Source organism: Salmo trutta, chromosome 1, assembly GCF_901001165.1.
Source record: "Salmo trutta chromosome 1, fSalTru1.1, whole genome shotgun sequence".
In the NCBI taxonomy this organism is placed as follows: Eukaryota; Metazoa; Chordata; class Actinopteri; order Salmoniformes; family Salmonidae; genus Salmo; species Salmo trutta.
In genome coordinates, this window is record NC_042957.1 from 11,592,754 (window position 1) to 11,612,394 (window position 19,641).

Here is a 19,641-nt window from a genome sequence, read left to right on the forward strand (position 1 = left end):
CCTGGCCTAACCAAAAAAAAGAACAAAAAACCCCTCTCTATGGCCAGGGAGTTACAAAACAGTAGGACATTAACAATACATTATTTTTGTTGTTGTTGACAAATTCAAAGTAGGATTTTGATTTCCAGTGAAAAAGATCTCCCTGCTCCGCTCCCTCTGCAACCTGCCCGTGGGACATGACAAGCCTGGACCCATCGCTTTCCCCGCTCAGTCCGCATCTCTGTGGAATGATGCAAATGATGACAAATTCCTTCATTCCTCATCATGCATGTGCAGCTAATCTGCGTAACACAAAGGGATGGGCAGATCTTGGCACTTGGCTGAGGGCCAGGCTGACTGATTGATTGAATCCCAGAGGGTTGGCTCCGTCCCCTGGACTTGCCTGTAACATGCTGCACCATCTCCTCAAGCGGGGTTCTATTGACTCTGATGCCGAACCCAAAGCTCCTCTGGTACGGAGTGATGAAAACACATTATTCCCATTAGCCACAGAATACGTCTGTCGATTCCATTCATATTACATTATTGTGTGGTTGAGTGTACATGGTGATTTACATGGCTGGTGATGTAAATCAAATTTATTTATAAAGCCCTTCTTTCATCAGCTGATGTCACAAGGTGCTGTACAGAAACCCAGCCTAAAACTCCAAACAGCAAGCAATTCAGGTGTAGAAGCACGGTGGCTAGGAAAAACTCCCTAGAAAGACTAGAACCTAGGAAGAAACCTAGAGAGGAACCAGGCTATGAGGGTTGGCCAGTCCTCTTCTGGCTGTGCCGAAAGGAGATTGTAACAGAAAATGGCCAAGATGTTCAAATGTTCACAGATGACCAGCAGGGTCAAATAATAAGAATCACAGTGGTTGTCGAGGGTGCAACAGGTCAGCACCTCAGGAGTAAATGTCAGTTGGCTTTTCATAGCCATTCAGAGTATCTCTACCACTCCTGCTGTCTCTAGAGAGTTACAAACAGCAGGTCTGGGACAGGTAGCACGTCTGGTGAACAGGTTAGGAATCCATAGCCGCAGGCAGAACAGTTGAAACTGGAGCAGCAGCACGGCCAGGTGGATTGGGGACAGCAAGGAGTCATCAGGCCAGGTAGTCCTGGTGTGAGCTTATTGTCTGTGTTTGTGTGTTTATATATATATATATATATATATTTTTTTTATTTTTTATTTTTATTGAACCTTAATTTAACTAGGCAAATCAGTTAAGAACAAATTCTTATTTACAATGACGGCCTACCCCGGCCAAACCCGGACGACGCTGGACCAATTGTGCGCCGCCCCATGGGACTCCCAATCACGGCCGGATGTGATACAGCATGTATGTGTGTGTGTCTGTGTGTGTGTGTTACTTCATTTAATGTCACATTTTAGCTCATTGAAGTAAACACATGAGACATATATCTCTTGCCTCAAAGCTTAACCAGGGATGTACAACATGTTTTTTAACAGGCTATTTAATCCACAGATGAGGACACATATTCATCACCAGGTGGCAGTAGTAGGTCACAGAGCAGTTTGTGCCACATAAATTACAGACAAAGGCATTGCCTCATTCAGAATACTGGAGAGAGGCAATACAATTTTGCACAGAAAGTAACCATCACTTTAGATGCTATTACTGTTACTAACTGTTCAGTTTTGTAGTATTTGATCACTGTCATAGCCAGGGACCATTCTGTAATTGGAAACACAATCACTAATTCAAAATGTATCACGAATACAATTCTACCAAGACAGTAGACAGCTTCACAAGAGACATTTGTTTTGTCCAGGTGCTACCTAGCCTACATTTATCCAGACAGTATCAACTTGTGCTTGTCCCTCCGATGAATTCCTGTCCACGACCGGTCTAATTTCTCCCGACATGGCAGGACAGGGCTTGGCCTGTGATGAATGTGACATTAACGGGAGATGAAGCCGAGGAGATGCGACGCCTCCAGTCCAATAGTGGCATTTGTCCATGGTATGACCATCTTGAAACGATCAAGGCTTATACTTTTAGGGGTTAAGGTACCTTCTGTCTTATGTAACCATACCAAGCATAACATATCGTTCTAATTACACTGTCACTGATTTACTTTTACTATGTTACCTCTAGTCCTTGAGGCCAGGCTGGCCAGCGGCAGAGTTGGGGCCACTGACTAAAATGAATGACAACGTTGGCCCGTCTTTGTTTCTCTGTGTGACTGCCCTGTGCCAAACACAGTCCCCAAACATGACCCGTCTCACGTCAATTCAACGTCTGTTCCATGTTGTTTCAACATCATTTCATTGAAATGACGTGGAAAATGTTTTGATTTAACCAGTGTGTGCCCAGTGGGACATTAACCCCGACAAATCTGTTCACATTATGCACAATTACATGTGATTATTGGACACAGAGGCCTCATATACCTTGGATTGTTGTTAAGTTCAATGCTAAGGTCATAAAGGCAAAACTGAGGGTGGCTATAATTCTATACCATTTAAAAAGAGAAAATGATTGGATGTGTAGGCTAGGCTATATATTGCTGCTCTAACGGCTAGCTGTAGTTTGATTATGTGAGGTAAATTACACACAACAGTTGGTCAAGGTTTTGCTACCCTCCCCTACACCAAATGTCTTCCTTTGTTTCCTCACAACCCTTTATGAAACCACACTGGCTACACCAAGGTTACAATAACTGTGATCTGTATACCTCTCTCTCTGTGTGCGTGTGTGTGTGTATAGCTTAGCCTAGCCTAGAATTTTAGGATCACCACAGTTTGTAATGAAGAAATGAAATAACCTTAAGCTCAATGCACTGCTGCACAGAAAATGGTTTCTCTCTGACAAATGAGTTGGCTGTGGCTGTGGCTGGGGCAGGCTCAGATGGGGGGGGGGGGGGGTTAGGCTGCTTGTATCAGGCTGCTGGGATGCAGCTCATTCCCGGGTCATACATCATCCTGCTGACACATCCACTTAAATCAGAACCACTCACATACAGATGGAATCCTCTGTTTGATCATGGATCAGCCTATTGTTATACAATGTATGCTCAGTGGAAGAAAGAGTGTGTGTTTGTGTGTGTGTGTGTGTTTTACATTTCCGCATTCCAGCCTGTGTGTGTGTGTGTGTGTGTGTGTGTGTGTGTGTGTGTGTGTGTGTGTGTGTGTGTGTGTGTGTGTGTGTGTGTGTGTGTGTGTGTGTGTGTGTGTGTGTGCATGTGTGGGCGTGTATGTGTTTTACATTTCCGCATTCCAGCCTGTGTGTGTGTGTGTGTGTGTGCGTGTGTGTGTGTGGGCGTGTATGTGTTTTAAAATGAATCCATTCCAGAGTGTTTGTTTGTGTGTGTGTGTGTGCGTGTGTTTGTTTCGTTTAACTATCCTTGTGAAGACCAGAAGTCCTCATAGGATAGTTAAACAAGGAAAATACGGACAGGTGGGGACATTTTGCCGGTCCCAACAAGGAAAAAGGTTATTTTAAGCTCAGGGGTTAGGTTTAGGTTTAGGTTTAGGGATTAAGGTTACTACAAGCTTCACTCCGTTGATTTATGTGTGTCCATGCGTTCATGCAGTGGTGGTAAAAGTACCCAATTGTCATACTTGAGTAAAAGTAAAGATTCCTTAATAGAAAATGACTCAAGTAAAAGTGAAAGTCACCCAGTAAAATACTACTTGGGTAAAAGTCTAAAAGTGTTTGGTTTTAAATATACTTAAGTATCAAACGTAAAAGTATAAATAATTTCAAATTCCTTATATTATAAGTTAAGAATCATAAATTACCAAACCCGTTCTCAGGAATGGATAACATTAGAGATCCCTTCAGTCTCCACAGATTTGGGAAAATCTGCATTTTGATTTTTTGCCCCTAATTTCTGGAACAATCTGCAGAGTTCACTGCAGTTAGATGTGCTGGTGCCATTATTTTACATTATTGATTGAGGACCTCTATGTAGTTGAATGTGATTGCTTTTCTTAAATATGTTTATTTTGGTTTATTTTGTGCTGAATTATATTGTTTTATACACATATATGTGTGTTGTTTTATAGTTCTGTTTTTATTGTAATGTATACAGGGCTCTCTTGTAAAATAGATTTTTAATCTCTATGTGACTCCCTGTTTAAATAAAGATGAAATAAATATTAAGCAAACCAGAAGGTACCGTTTTCAAGATTAAAAAAAAGATATATGGATAGTCAAGGGCACACTCCAACACTCCGACATCATTTACAAGTGAAGCATGTGTGTTGGGATGGTCTGTCAGATCAGAGGCAGTAGAGATGAGGGATGTTCTCTTGATAAATGTGTGAATTGGACCGTTTTCCTGGCATGCTAAGCTTTCAAAATGTAACAAATACTTTTACATGTCAGGGTTAATGTATGGAGTAAAAAGTACATTATTTGCTTTAGGAATGTAGTGAAGTAAAAGTAAAAGTTGTCAAAAGTATAAATAGTAAAGTAAAGTACAGGTACCCTAAAAAATAATTTAAATAGGACTTTAAAGTATTTTCACTTAAGTACTTTACACCACTGTGTGTGCTTGAGTTGGGTGGAATTTTTGGAGCAACAGACACCTTTTGGTAACATGATATCGTCTCCGGTCCCACTCCCATGCACAAGGGGGAGGTAGCAGAGTTTATTTGTTTTTTCACTTTGTGAAAGCAAGGAAGACCTTCCCTTGTAGTACTAGCTAGCTGGCAGCCTGGCTAAAAACATAGCAAACTAGTGTATTCACTCTGATATCAGCTAAAAATAGAATGTCATCATGTTTTGGTCATGGAGAAAATAGCACATGGCTAGCAGGTTACACTATTTCACAATAGCCTATAATCGCTAGTTATTACTTATAAACCAAATTCCTTTTTGGGTGGATTCTTGTTGTTTGGTTTACTGTTTGAACAGTTGCTGAGATTATATTTGGTTATCAATGCAAAATAGGCTACTTTGATGAATAGCCTATATAGCCTATAGATTAGATCAAGGAACCAAGCGACAACACGGCTGCGAATGTAATGATATGGCACGTCTCAATTTTCAGGTAGAATAAAACTATGTAAAATTCCGGAGAGTATTACAAGGAGCCGCCCCTTTTGTGACAAAAAACGCCATTGCAACACTGTGCAATGCACCGTACCTTCTGTCTCTCTAACGTGTTCCATCTCTGTAGGGAAATAGGATTTTGAATGGGAATCAATTGTTTGTTTGCCACAAGGATAGTGAAACAAACATGTGTGTGTGCAGGTTTAAAACAGATTCCATAAAATCTATGGTGGTCCTCTGTAGCTCAGTTGGTAGAGCATGGCACTTGCATTGCCTGGATAGGGGGTCGATTCCTGGGACCACCCATACATAAAAATGATATGCACGCATGACTGTACGTCGATTTGGATAAAAGTGTCTGTTAAATGGCATATACTGTATATCTTAAGAAAAATCATCCAATATCCCGACGACTCTGGTTTAGTGTCAATACTAACTCAGAGCACAGAGCTCATTACCATCGGTGTATATTTGTAAGTCTCTCATGCAATTAGCCAGCATATCCCAGATGCTGTGGAGTCATCTGTCCTCCCTGCCTCCCATGTCCCCCCCCCCACGTGGTGAGGAGAAATCAGCCTTCCCACTGCTGTCACTTCCCTGATCTCTCCTCTCTCCCCAGCCATGTCCAGGCTCCTCCCTAGCCCTCTCCCCAGCCATGTCCAGCCTCCTCCCTAGCCCTCTCCCCAGCCATGTCCAGTCTCCTCCCTAGCCCTCTCCCCAGCCATGTCCAGGCTCCTCCCTAGCCCTCTCCCCAGCCATGTCCAGCCTGCTCCCTAGCCCTCTCCCCAGCCATGTCCAGCCTCCTCCCTAGCCCTCTCCCCAGCCATGTCCAGCCTGCTCCCTAGCCCTCTCCCCAGCCATGCCAGTCTCCTCCCTAGCCCATTACCCAGCCATGTCCAGCCTGCTCCCTAGCCCTCTCTCCAGCCTGTTCCCCAGCCCATTACCCAGCCATGTCCGGCCTGCTCCCTAGCCCTCTCTCCAGCCTGTTCCCCAGCCCATTACCCAGCCATGTCCAGCCTGCTCCCTAGCCCTCTCCCCATCCATGTCCAGCCTGCTCCCTAGCCCTCTCTCCAGCCTGTTCCCTAGCCCATTACCCAGCCATGTCCAGCCTGCTCCCTAGCCCTCTCTCCAGCCTGTTCCCCAGCCCATTACCCAGCCATGTCCAGCCTGCTCCCTAGCCCTCTCTCCAGCCTGTTCCCCAGCCCATTACCCAGCCATGTCCAGCCTGCTCCCTAGCCCTCTCCCCAGCCATGTCCAGCCTCCTCCCTAGCCCTCTCCCCAGCCATGTCCAGCCTCCTCCCTAGCCCTCTCCCCAGCCATGTCCAGTCTCCTCCCTAGCCCTCTCCCCAGCCATGTCCAGCCTGCTCCCTAGCCCTCTCTCCAGCCTGTTCCCCAGCCCATTACCCAGCCATGTCCAGCCTGCTCCCTAGCCCTCTCTCCAGCCTGTTCCCCAGCCCATTACCCAGCCATGTCCAGCCTGCTCCCTAGCCCTCTCCCCAGCCATGTCCAGCCTGCTCCCTAGCCCTCTCCCCAGCCATGTCCAGTCTCCTCCCTAGCCCTCTCCCCAGCCATGTCCAGTCTCCTCCCTAGCCCTCTCTCCAGCCATGTCCAGCCTGCTCCCTAGCCCTCTCCCCAGCCATGTCCAGCCTCCTCCCTAGCCCTCTCCCCAGCCATGTCCAGCCTGCTCCCTAGCCCTCTCTCCAGCCTGTTCCCCAGCCCATTATCATGTTTGACCCTACTGTAATAGATGGATGGATGGATAACCCTAAATCTAAACCTACCTCCAGATTTGATTTGAACTCCCATACGGTTGATTTGGCTGGGTGACTTTAAGTTGACAGTGTCTCCAGTGTGTTTGGATGAGGGGTGTCTCCAAGGTGTTTGGATGAGGGGTGTCTCCAGTGTGTTTGGATGAGGGGTGTCTCCAGTGTGTTTGGATGAGGGGTGTCTCCAGTGTGTTTGGATGAGGGGTGTCTCCAAGGTGTTTGGATGAGGGGTGTCTCCAAGGTGTTTGGATGAGGGGTGTCTCCAGTGTGTTTGGATGAGGGGTGTCTCCAGTGTGTTTGGATGAGGGTAGACAGTGGAGCCTGCTTGCCGTAGTGGTAGTGGCCCAGGGGAAGGGGCCTAATGTGGCCTGGGTGGTGATGCAGAGAGCTGCCTCTGGATCCCTGAGGGATATGAATGTTGATTCAACATGTGCTCAGCCTTGGATATTAAGTAATTGGCCGTGGAGCAAATGTCAAGCGTTTGTTAATTTCGGTGTCATGCAGCTCCGGGTTTATGGGCTGTGATCAGACAGAGGGGTGAGTGGAGGGAGTGGAGGGAGTGGAGGGAGCGATGGCTAAGGGGCTGATGAGGCGTGACCTTACAGCGGGTGCTGAGGAGGAGTTGCTGCACACTACGCGGATACAGACACACCCCGGATCTTAGAGCAAATCAAGGTCTGCCGTAGTAGTTACAGCTGTATCTACCTGTTTCACACTGTTGTGTCAATCTGAACTGTGCTGACTCGGATTCTGTTTTCACATTGTCCTGTACAGCACTGTTCCAGCAACTATGGTGGATGTGTAACCAGACCAGCGCAGTACAGCTCTACTCGGTTCAGCTCGGCTCAACTCATTAGTGTGAAAATTATATTTTCAGTATACAGTACATCATACAAGGAGAATCTATAGCCAAAAGCCAATTCCACAGCCAATACCACAGCCCCTGATCCATCCATCCATCCATGCCAGGCGAAAGACAAGCTTTACCCTTCTCTATGTACCTTCAGATTATGGAACTGCACGCTTCTCCAGGTTTCTACCTCCATCTTCTCTGTTCAGTGTACTTTGAATGTGAACCCTGGTCTTCCTTTATTTCCCCCAGTTCAGTCTAATGAGTATCATCTCAGTCCCTGGATGCACCCTTTCTTTCTTTCTCTCTCCCACTCTCTCTCTTTCTCTCTCTTTCTTTCTTTCTTTCTCTCTCCCACTCTCTCTCTTTCTCTCTCTTTCTTTCTTTTCTTTCTCTCTCTCGCTCTCTCTTATTCTCTCACTCACTCGCTCTATCTTTTTTCTCTTTCTTTCTTTCTTTCCCACCCCTTCTCGCTCTCATTCTCTCTCTCTTTCTTTTCTTTCTTTCTTTCTTTCTTTCACTCTCATTCTCTCTCTCTCTCTTTGTCTCTCTCTTCCTCTCTATCTCTCCTTTGTGCTGGCTGGACAGGTGTCTAACTGAATGATGAATGTCCCTGTTTCTCCCCATATAATTGGCTCCTGGCTGTTTGGCCCGAGTCTGGCTCAATGTCTGCCGGGGCGGCCACCTCCATCTGTCAATCACCAACCTGCTGCAGCCTGGCTGGACCTCTGATAGCTATGCTAATAACCAGCCCAACAGACGATTGGTTGGGACCTGCGACGGACCAAACAACCAAGCTAATCCATTACAGCTCTGACAGTAATAATCTCCCCCCAAACACAGGGTCCCGTGTGCTAAATGTTATTTGACCGTTCCTGTCACGTCTGCGCTGTCTGGCGAACCGGGCTGGATGATGGATGACCCGGACCAGAACCCCCTCTCATTCATTAACTGCTGTCTGACGCTGGGGCTCGTCGCGTTTTGGAAATCTGATGTTTCGTTGTGATCTTTAGATTACTTTAATTAAGATGTGTACCCACTATAACACTCACTAGAAGCATTGTGTGTGTGTGTGTGTGTGTGTGTGTGTGTGTGTGTGTGTGTGTGTGTGTGTAAAGCAAACCAGTTTAGGCACCACCTTTGCCCAATCCTGATACGTCCATAACCAGTGATAAAAACCTTAAGGCCAGAACTACAGCAGCTCGTTATGCCACGCACCCCATGCAGTCCCTGCAGATTATTCTGTCAACGACAGATTAGTGTGTGTGTGTTAGTATGTGCGTACTGTATGTACTGTACCTGTACTTGTGCATGTCTGTGTATTTCCCTGCATTTCATCTTAGCTCTGCCTCACATGTAAAACAGTATCATAACAACAGGACATTGGTGTGATGAGGTATCGATGGTTACAATCGAGCAGCCTCGCCATCCTTACAAGTGGCGAGTGGATCGGCGGACATGTTTATTTTGGAGAGTAATTGCAGTACTGTGATAGATGTAATCACAATCAAATGGCCTCACCTGACAAGGGCAAATCAACAGCTCCTGTACTCTGGGGCACACCCATTATCACCAATGGTTTATTTTATTTTCTCACTCAGCAGCTGTGGACTCTCACACTGGACCTCTCCGCCGACCTGCATGAGAGAAATGTAATTATATTCATAAAGAGTCTTTGTCGAAAGGTTCAGAAAACCCAAGATTTAAAGAAGAAGAAGAAGACTTTCCATGATCTGAAAATAAAATGTAGAACAAGATGTAAATTCAATAGTCCCAAGTCTTGACTTTTAAGTTGCAATTTTTTTTTACATTAACATTTAACATGAAAAGGGTATTGAGAAATGAAGTTTAAACTAAACCATATCAGAAACATGTCTTTGGAACAAATGCCTGTTTTGTTATGGTGCTCTCTCTGTGAAAAGGGAAAACGACCGTTCTGCATTTCTGTGTTGTCGGCTCCTGTGGAGATTTATGTGATGCGAGTGGTCTGGGCACGTTTCCTCTCTGTGATGACCCTGTCAGATCCCATCGCAGGTGGAGGGCAGAGGCATTTGTCACACGGACACGGCCGTGAGAGATTCTCACCGCGGGATTTCATCCTATCCAAAAGAGGGGGAACTAATGTTTTTTGAGAATGGTGGTCACCCCTGACCCCTACCAGAGAGACTCTGTCTTGGGGCAGAGTAACCCAGAGAAGATGTAGAGATCAAACACAGCGGTACAGCACTACTCATCCAGGATCACAGAAACTGCAAACAATCCACGATTCAAGCTTGAGCCAAAATGGAGGAATCTGCTATATAATTTACTATGGTAAATGTAGAGATGAAATAGCCCCAGTCACCAGCATGAACTTGAGGCAAAATGGAAGAATCTACTGTGTATTTCACTATACGTATACACATATTCCTACTGTCAATATCACCTCAGAGTGAAATGGTGATGGCGATGAACTACTCTGTGGATTAAGAGGGATAAGTTCCTGTTTATAAATACACTCTGGCCCAGTCCTCCTCTGGAGCCTTGTCCTCTGTCTCAACCCTGACTGTTCCCCCGTAGAGGCCCCACGTTACCTCTGTCTGCCCCGGCCATCCGTCAGGCCCGACCCAGACTTTGTCGTTGTAATGGAGAACCAGATGAGCTCAGCGAGGTCACCTGGTGCTCACACTCACACTATTTGGGGAGGGGGGGGGTGTGTGTGTGTGTGTTGGGTGTGTGTTGGGGTGGATTGTGTGTGTGTTTGTGTGTGGGGGGAGGGGGGGGGGGGGTTGTCCTGCAGGAAGGGGGGGGTCCTGGCTCAGTTCAAGAGTGTGCGTTTGTGTTTTTGTGGGAGTGTTAAGTCTTTGCTTCTAATGCATGCTGGGAACAAATGGACATTTGATTAATAGTTTAATTAATAGTCAAATATTGTGTAACACTTGAACTGCAAGGACCTGAAAGCTAGAACATATAGGTATGAAATGAATCATGTTCACCAGGTCAGTAAAACCCTATAGTGACCTAACGTCTGAAAATGTAAATGTGCTTTTTAAAACAACAGTCCCTCCCTGTAGTATTCATTTGTCTTTTCGTCATGGTGCCTTAGACAATATGCCTAAACAAATCTCACTTCTGTAGCTCTCTGCCTCTCAGTGGTTGCCCAATGACTTGACTGCTTGTGACAGTTGTAGCCAAACAGAGGGGCCGGCTAATCAAAATCATGTGTGCGTTTTGAGGTCCCATTGTGACCTCTGACCTTTAATTTCTCATTAATTTGCGCTGACATACAATATCTCATTTGTCAATGCTTTCCCCTATTCAGACTGTTCCGCATGTGCGATTAATTACGTTACATGTTCGTTGCTCATTTAAACATATGTTCAACCTTTTAGAGACTCAGTTATTAGTCTGCCAATGGATTTTATTTCTGTTACATTAACATTATATACTATCCAGTGGAGGCTGCTGAGGGAAGGACGGCTCATATTAATGGCTGGAATGGAGTAAATGGAAGGGAATCTAACACTTGACAACCATGTGTGCCATGCCAGTCCATTGACTCCGTTCCAGCCATTATTATGAGCCGTCCTCCCCTCAGCAGCCTCCACTGATACTATCACAAGTGTTACCACTGAAGGTAAACATTACCCCAGAAAGGCCAGACTATGGGTTTACTTTTATTATCAACAGATACGTAAAACATTTAAAAGCTTATAATTGAATTACATACATTGACCTGATAGTACCTGAAGTTAATTCGAAACGAAAACGATAGTAAAGATTTAGGGCTAGATATTGTAGTTTTATAGGCTAATCATGAGCTGCTGAGGACAATTAAATAGGTAGTAAAGGTGTCTGAATGAAGTAGGGTTCTGATGTGCCGGCTACAGTGTGAGAGCCTGTCACATAGACTGGACAACAGTGGAAACTAAGTTGTCAGGTGAATAACTGGGACGACATCTGTCACTTTGATTGTCAAAGCAGCGTCCAGTGTTGCTAGATCACTGTCCAGCTGTGCCTGTGCGACTTCTCCTCTCTCTCACCCTAATCTGAGTGAAGACTCTCATGTCCAAAGATCCCAGACGCAGAAAGACAGGGCTTGAGGGAGAGGCTGGACAGGATGAAAGGAATTCTAGAATATCATCTTAAAATGGAAAGGATGCTGATGTCAACAGACATATACTCTAAATGCAATATAAACATAAAGACTTATAACAACAGAGACTGTTGTTAGGTAGCAAATCAATGTGTTCTCATCAGAAAATGTCACATTAATAAAAAAACAATATTATGCACTCCTGTCCTTTTTCCCAATCCAGTGTAAAACTTAACAGCATATACTGAACAGGACATTCAAGTAACCATGGTGATCACTATTCAGTCCCTGTAGTACCATTCTCTCAAATAAAATGGCTGTTGAGAGAATACAGTAGTGTTACAAGCTGTCTTTCCTCTGAAGGGAAAGTGTTTCATTGGAGATATGAGGTCACCATTCACTACAGAATGATATAATAGTATCTCCCTGCTTAGCGCCATGACACATCAAGGTCGATACCAGAGAGAATGTTTAGAAGAGCTGACACATCGAACATCCCCATTCACCATCCTATAAAAACCCAAGCCCGACCGTCCTATTTCTGCCTTGCTGGCCCCTCTCTCAACTTTGACCCCTGACCTCTGGCATGTATTGCTATAAAACAGACGAGAGGCCTCCTGCTGCCCCACCTGATTTTCCTTGTCCCAAATATCCCAAATTTGAACCCAAATCGTTCCCAGACAGGGAATTGAACCGGGGGATGAACATCTATCCATGTTGCAGGGAGTCTCAAAGAAATGCTTCAGAGATTCCGAGAGAGGAGATATACACATGTGAGATTGTGTATGACAAGGCTGATTCAGGGGTCTGTAGCTATTACTCAGGTTGCCTTAACTGGGATCAGCGGGTCGGTGAAATGATCCAGGGGCTGAGGAGTAATTATATGCATCTAACAAAAGGAGGTTTACTACTGGTGTTAGCCGAGTATGATTAGCGGGTGAATGTTGTCATTACTGCTCAAATCAATACATCAATCAATAAACCATTAATAAATACTGTCATCTATTGAAATATCCTGCCATAAAAATGGGACCTATTTATAGGGTATTTTAGGTGGATGACAGCGTCTTCAACTTAGAAGAAAAAAACAGAACCAGCATCTTTTTTTGGTCACAAACCTGTTTTTTTATAACCCCTAACCCTGAGCACTGTTTTCTATAGCTTTACATGTCACCGCAGTAAACGTGTTGACCCCCTGTGGATAATACCACATTTCCCGCCAGCCTCTTCCAGGCTGTACAGGGCCTGAGCCTAGAGACCTCCCCAGCCTGTTCTGGTTGATGTCAGTCTGGATCTGGGACATGTGTGCCTGGCCTGCTGCCTTGACAGGATGAAGACATGACTGAACAGAGGAGTTGGGCGAGTAGGCTACGATTTTGTGAAGTAAAACCACCCGCATCACCTTCCAACCATCCCTCCATTCATTGATTGAGGAGAGAGAGAGAGGGGGACGTGTGTGTTGGGCAAAAAGGGTAATAGAGAGAGCGAGATCCTCAGATTAGAAATGACATTTGGTGATTTGGAATAAAACCATTTAGAGCCATTTCAGAGGGCACAGTCGCTGTAGCCATAAGAGCATGGCTATAGCGTGCAGAACATGTTGAACAGAGCGTGCACCTACTGTTCACTGTTCAATGTTGTTCTGCACGTGCAAACTTGTTGGAGAAAACACAGTGAACAGAGAAACTTGGTGTTCATTTTCTGACTGACTGCTTTCCAGATTTTACCATGCATCTATCTTCTCGTTAATCTTTGTCAATGTATCTATATGGTATAAATTAACTGGACATCTGGCCTATTAGAATCCATTCATTATTTACTTATTTCGGTTGTAGAGGCGCAGGTACCTTCCATTTAGCGGAACAGAAGAGTTGGCAGTATTCCATGCGCCAGAGAATGGATGTGTTCTGAAAATAAGTTCTCTCCCACGTGATGCTGCTTTCTGCGGGAGGAATGACCCATATTTCATGTGGATAGGCGCTTGTTTCCGGCACCCTTCAAAACGCATTTATCTACATCGGCGAAGGCTGCATGCGTTTTAGTCTGCTCTTTGTTTTTATGTACAGTACATGTGGAAAATGCATGGGGTATCTAGACCTATGCAGAGGATGTATCACAATGGGTTTAGCTTGGATGCCGACTGTACATTTATATTTCTCTATTTTTCTGATGTGGTTTTGAACTCATGATCATCTCTAATTTAAATAATTAATGTCTTGGAATATTCAACCGTCCAAACTTTTTGTTGTTGGAGAAGCAGGTTTGGTTTATACGAATTTAAATAACACGACTATAAAGAAGGCAATTGTTGAACTTGTTTTATTTTTTATAATTTAATTAGGCCTATATGAAGTTAATTTACAGCTGTAAGATTACGAATTAAATAGCCTAACAAATAAATATATTTCCGTATCATGGATTAAACCACAAGCCTAAGGCCATTGGTCTGAAATGGTTGTCGTTTTTATACGTCCATTTAATTGACATATACATTTAAAACAAGAAACGTTATCCATAATGTCTGACTTACAAGCTGCTCTTTTGACTATCAGTTTTCATATTTGACAGGAAAAGTATTGCCTTCAACTGATCCATAGTGGTGCGACGCACGATGTTCGACGCAGGTTAAGTGACACCAAAATCATTTTGAGAAAACAAGTTCCCTGAGTTTTCTTTTTAGCTATACCGTTGCAAAACGAAAATACTACTATTTTTTTTATTTCGCATGCAGAGCTAGAATATTGAAATGAATTTGATTTTAAAACGCACAAAGCTCTTAAATGCAATCCTACGTTTAATCTTAGAAAACCAATGGTATCATTGATTAGTTATCTAAAATATTCACTGATGTGGAGGAATTTCTATTCGGTGAGAGATAAAAATATAGGCTAAATCTAAAAATAGCAACCGTTTCAAAAGGCATGATTATTACAGATTATACCTATAATAAGAGAAATATAAAAAACTACAGAAATAATTAGATGCCGTTCAAATAACACAATAACAATAATAATAATAATAATAACAAGAAGAAGAAGAATTTAAAGATAAAATCTAAAACATATATATGAATAAAAATGAATAGGCCTAACTTGTATGCCTAACTCATAATAGCACATTTACCATTGGCCCATGAGTCTCTGCTCTCTTGCTTATGTAATTCTCCTCATCAATACAGCAGCACACCAAATCCGCACACTGGCTGACATTGATAAATGATCCAAGCAGCCCACAGCATTTTTTCTCAGTCCACCTCACACCCTGCATACAGACAGCAAACTAGTCAAACGAATATATCCTTGAAAAATAAGGCAATATCAACGAGTCTCATAATAAATCCATATACGAACGAATGTTTCTCAATCCACGTTTTGTTTTAGGCTACAAGACCCAGCTTCAAATGAATGTTTTGCTTTTTGCCGGAGGAGTGACATCATACCAATTTATTTGAAAAAATATGAAATTGTCGTTGCTTCCACGGTTATCTTTGTGGCATATGCCTATTGTTTGTTTTTTAAATAGTGTCTTGATAAAAACGACAGAGTGTGGCTGTGGGATTCACAGTAACCTATCTCAGTATGTTTCGAAGCCCGGTAGGTCATCCATCATTCCTGCCAGCCTCAATCAATAAGAAATGGTCGTCTTATATCGTTCTATATCGACCAAAACTGTAACGTGACCTCGTGTGTGAATACGAATTGTTGTTTGTTAATACAAATATTTTTTTTTTTTACAAAGACATGCAATATTTAATACATGTCACGAGGTAGCTAATATGTAAATGTCGCCCAAACAGTAAACCAAAAAAAATGCATTCACTTCAGATGTTATCCAACTGAATTAGGTCACAGTATCATATTATAGTATCAACTCAAGCTCTAACTTTTCTTTCTCTCCTCAAAAGGTTCTTTCTTTCACAGGAGAAATTGAATATGTGCCGAAAAAAGACTCTGAGGTCAAGTTTTAAAATGTGTTTTTATTTTGGTCTTTAGTGCAGAAACCTTTCCCTTCTTCCTGTGTGCTATAAAACTATTTTAACATGATCTAAATGGAAGTCGGTCCAAGATCCACCTTACCAGTATGACGTCACTCCATCAGCTCTTTAGTCTGATTTCAGGACAACACAGAACAATCCAAATCAAAACAGAATAATACAAATATATGAAATTCATTCAGTGCATGGGCAATAAAAGCAACTGGGCCACATTCAGAATAGAAATAAAAAGAGGGCTTGTTTTTTTGTTGGGAGCTGGATGGAGCTGCCATCTGCAGTATCGGAGACAAGCTCCAGGCTGCAGACTCTAAGGCAATCTCTCTCTTCCTCTCTTTCTCTCTGTTCCACAGCACATAGGGGTGGGATTAGTGATAAACTCTCACTCCATAAACTAATGATCACAAAGCGCAAACATGGTTAATAAAACAGTCAAATGAAAAAGCACAAGTCTATACACCACAACAGTTATTAAAACTCTTTATCATCTTTTTAGATATTCCACAGTGGCTCAAATGGTGTGTTCATAAGATGAAGTGTGTGTATTTGTTTGAGTGTGTGTGTGAGAGAGAGAGGGAATGTGTGTTAGTGAGTGTGTGTGTGAGAGAGAGGGAATGTGTGTTAGTGTGTGTGTGTGTGTGAGAGAGAGAGGGAATGTGTGTTAGTGTGTGAGTGTGTGCGGGCTGTGTCAATATATCTCGGGCAAAGACTAAAAAGTTCTTGTCCCCATGGTTCACCATTGTAGAAAAATAAATAAATAATTTAAAAAACAAAACAAAAAATGTGTCAAAATGTTGTTGAGGTCATTTTAGCTTCCGTTGTTCATTCAGAAGTCTTTTTTTGTTTTGGAAGATTGTTGTTGTCTGCAAATGTTGTTGTTTCTGTTGTTGTTTATTAGTCTTTCCTCGTCTTCCTCCAGGCGTGGGGTTATTAAAGGTCAATGTGGGCGGCATTTGTGCAGATGTGGTCCTCTATGCTCCAGTGGGGAGGTGAGGTGGGCGTAGTCAGATGACAGGTACAGGTGTGACTGGGGCAGAGTCACGCGCTCATTGGACCAAGCGGCAGGATTTTCCCTGAGCAAACCATGGAGGCCTGTAACACAAAGAAGGAGCCTGGGTCAGTCTCTTATACAAACATACCCTAACACACGTCAAATACAGAACCAAAATCTTATAAGGTAAAGACAATGCTATACATGACTGAGCCAGACATAGGTCTTACAGCTGGTACATACATTTGGACATTGCTGGTTCAGTGGTGTAATTCTTAAGGGATCTTTTAATTGACAAATGTTATGGCTCTGACTCCATTATGCATGGGATAAGTGCATTTTACTGCAAAACAACCCCACATGGAACCCTGGGTAAATGTACAGCCGTCACAATCAGCATACGGTCTTGCCACAGATCAAATGAAGGGAGGAGAACAGCCTCCTGTATTACACCATTACAGTAACCGGTCAATGATCATTCAATGAGAAAGGATTGGATGAAATAGTCTCAAAATGATATTATTATTCAGCTTGAGTGAATAAGACATCTCTATGTGGACTGTATTCTAAATGTTGGCGCGGCACCCTCGCTGCTATCACCCTCATGCTCTTTGGACTTGATTAGCGAAATCAGGGAAATGTCGGGAAGGGAAAAGGGGCTGTGTTGGCGGAACTGGCACCCAGTGAAGATTGAGGCGAACGCGGGGCTCTCTATTTACATATAAAGAGCTTAATTAATCAAGGTAAGTGTCATTATAGCGTGGCTCATTGAGCAGTGGAGTGTGGGTGTTAAATAAAATCTGGTGAGCTCTAGTGCCTCCGGCAGGCAATACGTCTTGATTTGTGAACTGTCAGCAGGGCCCAGAGAGCTGATAGGGCTGGAGGGGGACTGAGGGAGTCCAGAACCCCACATTCTTAATCAGATTGAGCCCTGGAGAAGGAGAGGAGGATGGGAAAAAAAATTGATAAAAAGGAATGGAGAGGGATAGAGGAACAATGGAGGAGGGGGTGAGAAGGGGAGCAGATGAGGGAGAGAGGGTGAGCAATGTAGAGAGAGAGAGAGAGAGAGAGAGAGATGGAGTGATGGAGAGGAATAGAGGAACAATGGAGGTGGGGGGCTTGTGGGTGAAAAATGTAACAGGGGAGTGAGAATGAGGCTGTGCTTACTTCTCCATCTTCTTCAGGCTTGCCTCGGTTGGACAGGGTTTACATGTAGTGCCACTGACCATCCATCCCCATATTCATTCCCATTCCACCCATTGGTCCTGCAGAATGAGTGACAGAGAGGGGAACTAATTACATGGTGAAATCACAGGTTCATATGACAATGTACAATAATAACCCATGAGTAGACAAACAGAACAGAAACAGATTTTTGGCTACATTGGTAGAAAGGGACAGATAACAGGATGAGAATAAAGGTTGCTTATTTACCGCCAGGCCGAATCCCCAGGTGTTGCTGTCCATCGAGTACAAAGCCTCCCATTGGTTGCCCGTCAGGGCTGTATGCCGTCCCCTGGCCCACTGTGGATGTAACATTAACAAGACATGGGTCAGTATACTGTATATTATATTTATATGGGTCAGTATAGACATATAATACTAGATTATATTTATAATTATATTGGTCCGTATAGAGATATAATACTAGACTGTAATTCTATTTCTATTGGTCAGTATAGAGATATAATACTGGATTGTAATTCTATTTGTATGGGTAAGTATAGAGTTATAATACTAGATTGTAATTCTATTTCTACGGGTCAGTATAGAGCTATAATACTAGATTATAATTATATTTCTACAGGTCAGTATAGAGCTACAATACTAGATTATAATTATATTTCTATTGGTCAGTATAGAGATATAATACTAGATTGTAATTCTATTTCTACGGGTCAGTATAGAGCAATAATACTAGATTACAATTATATTTCTATTGGTCAGTATGTGTCGAAGCCAAAAGACAGAAGAGATAAAGCATAAGAATAAAAGTGGCGTTCAAAACATCCTCATCTACATTACAAAATCATACAGTATAGTACAATTAAAAACATGACTGAGAATCAAAGCCATTGTATGTTATTAATTTGAACCAATTGAAATTGTGGTTTACCTGATCTGTTAGACTGGTCAATCATAGGCTGTACTATTCTCCTCCTGGCGTTGATGAACCTGGAGAGGAGGAGAGAAGGGAGAGAGAATTCAAACCAACATGGAATATACAGTACCTGAAGCTTCTCCTTGGCTTTAGATCTCCTTTGCATTCATCTTCCTGGTCTGCTTAAAGGAAAACTCCACCCCAAAAACGATCTATTTGTCTTTGTTTCATTAGTCCATCTGTTCTTCATACGATGCATCATATGGGCCAGATTTCTGTATTTTGAAAGTTACATGTCTTGAAAACTTCATTGTTGACACGCAAAACATTTTGGGACTATATCAATAATGGAGTAATGACATTTTTTTAAATATACAGTTTTTGGGTGGAGTTCTTTAAGATAATCAAAGCATTCAGCAATCAAACAGAATATGACAATTTCCTGCTCCAGTTTTACTAGTATTCCAATGTCTCGTGTCTTCAGGGATTAGGTTAATAATCGCTCTTATTCTTATTGACATGATCTGGGGTATTAGGAGACAGCCACATAGCTTACCAGATCTATTGATTTGGGTTTAGCCCCTTCAGCCTCAGGCTGTAATAAGGCTAAACGTTTAGCCAATTTCGGTCAGAGACGTATCACTGTATCCAACAGGACCCAACAGGACCCAGCAGGACCGGACAGATAGGTAAGCTAAGCATTCGCCTGCTTTGATAAGTGTATTGAAGTAGATCCATTAATAAAACTAATAGAATTCTTAACTCCTAGAGGTGCACGTCTATGTAATTAGGTGTGTTGAGAACCCAATATGGATTCTGGGATGGGGGAGGATTAATCGCGAGAAGCCAAAGTCAAATCAT

At 43.1% G+C, this 19,641-nt stretch overlaps 1 protein-coding gene across 1 annotated transcript in view; it reads right to left on the reverse strand.

Moving 5' to 3' along the window:
- Positions 1–15,658: 15,658 nt before the first annotated feature.
- LOC115162015 (homeobox protein Meis2-like) overlaps positions 15,659–19,641 on the reverse strand; it is a 29,363-nt gene continuing 25,380 nt past the window's right edge. Inside the window, exons 10-13 of the mRNA XM_029712968.1 lie at positions 18,796–18,854; positions 18,114–18,203; positions 17,847–17,944; positions 15,659–16,780 (exon numbers count right to left, since the gene is read on the reverse strand). Of these exons, the coding sequence (XP_029568828.1) occupies positions 17,886–17,944; positions 18,114–18,203; positions 18,796–18,854 (208 nt within the window). The 3' untranslated portion in view covers positions 15,659–16,780; positions 17,847–17,885. The remainder of the gene's footprint in view (positions 16,781–17,846; positions 17,945–18,113; positions 18,204–18,795; positions 18,855–19,641) is intronic.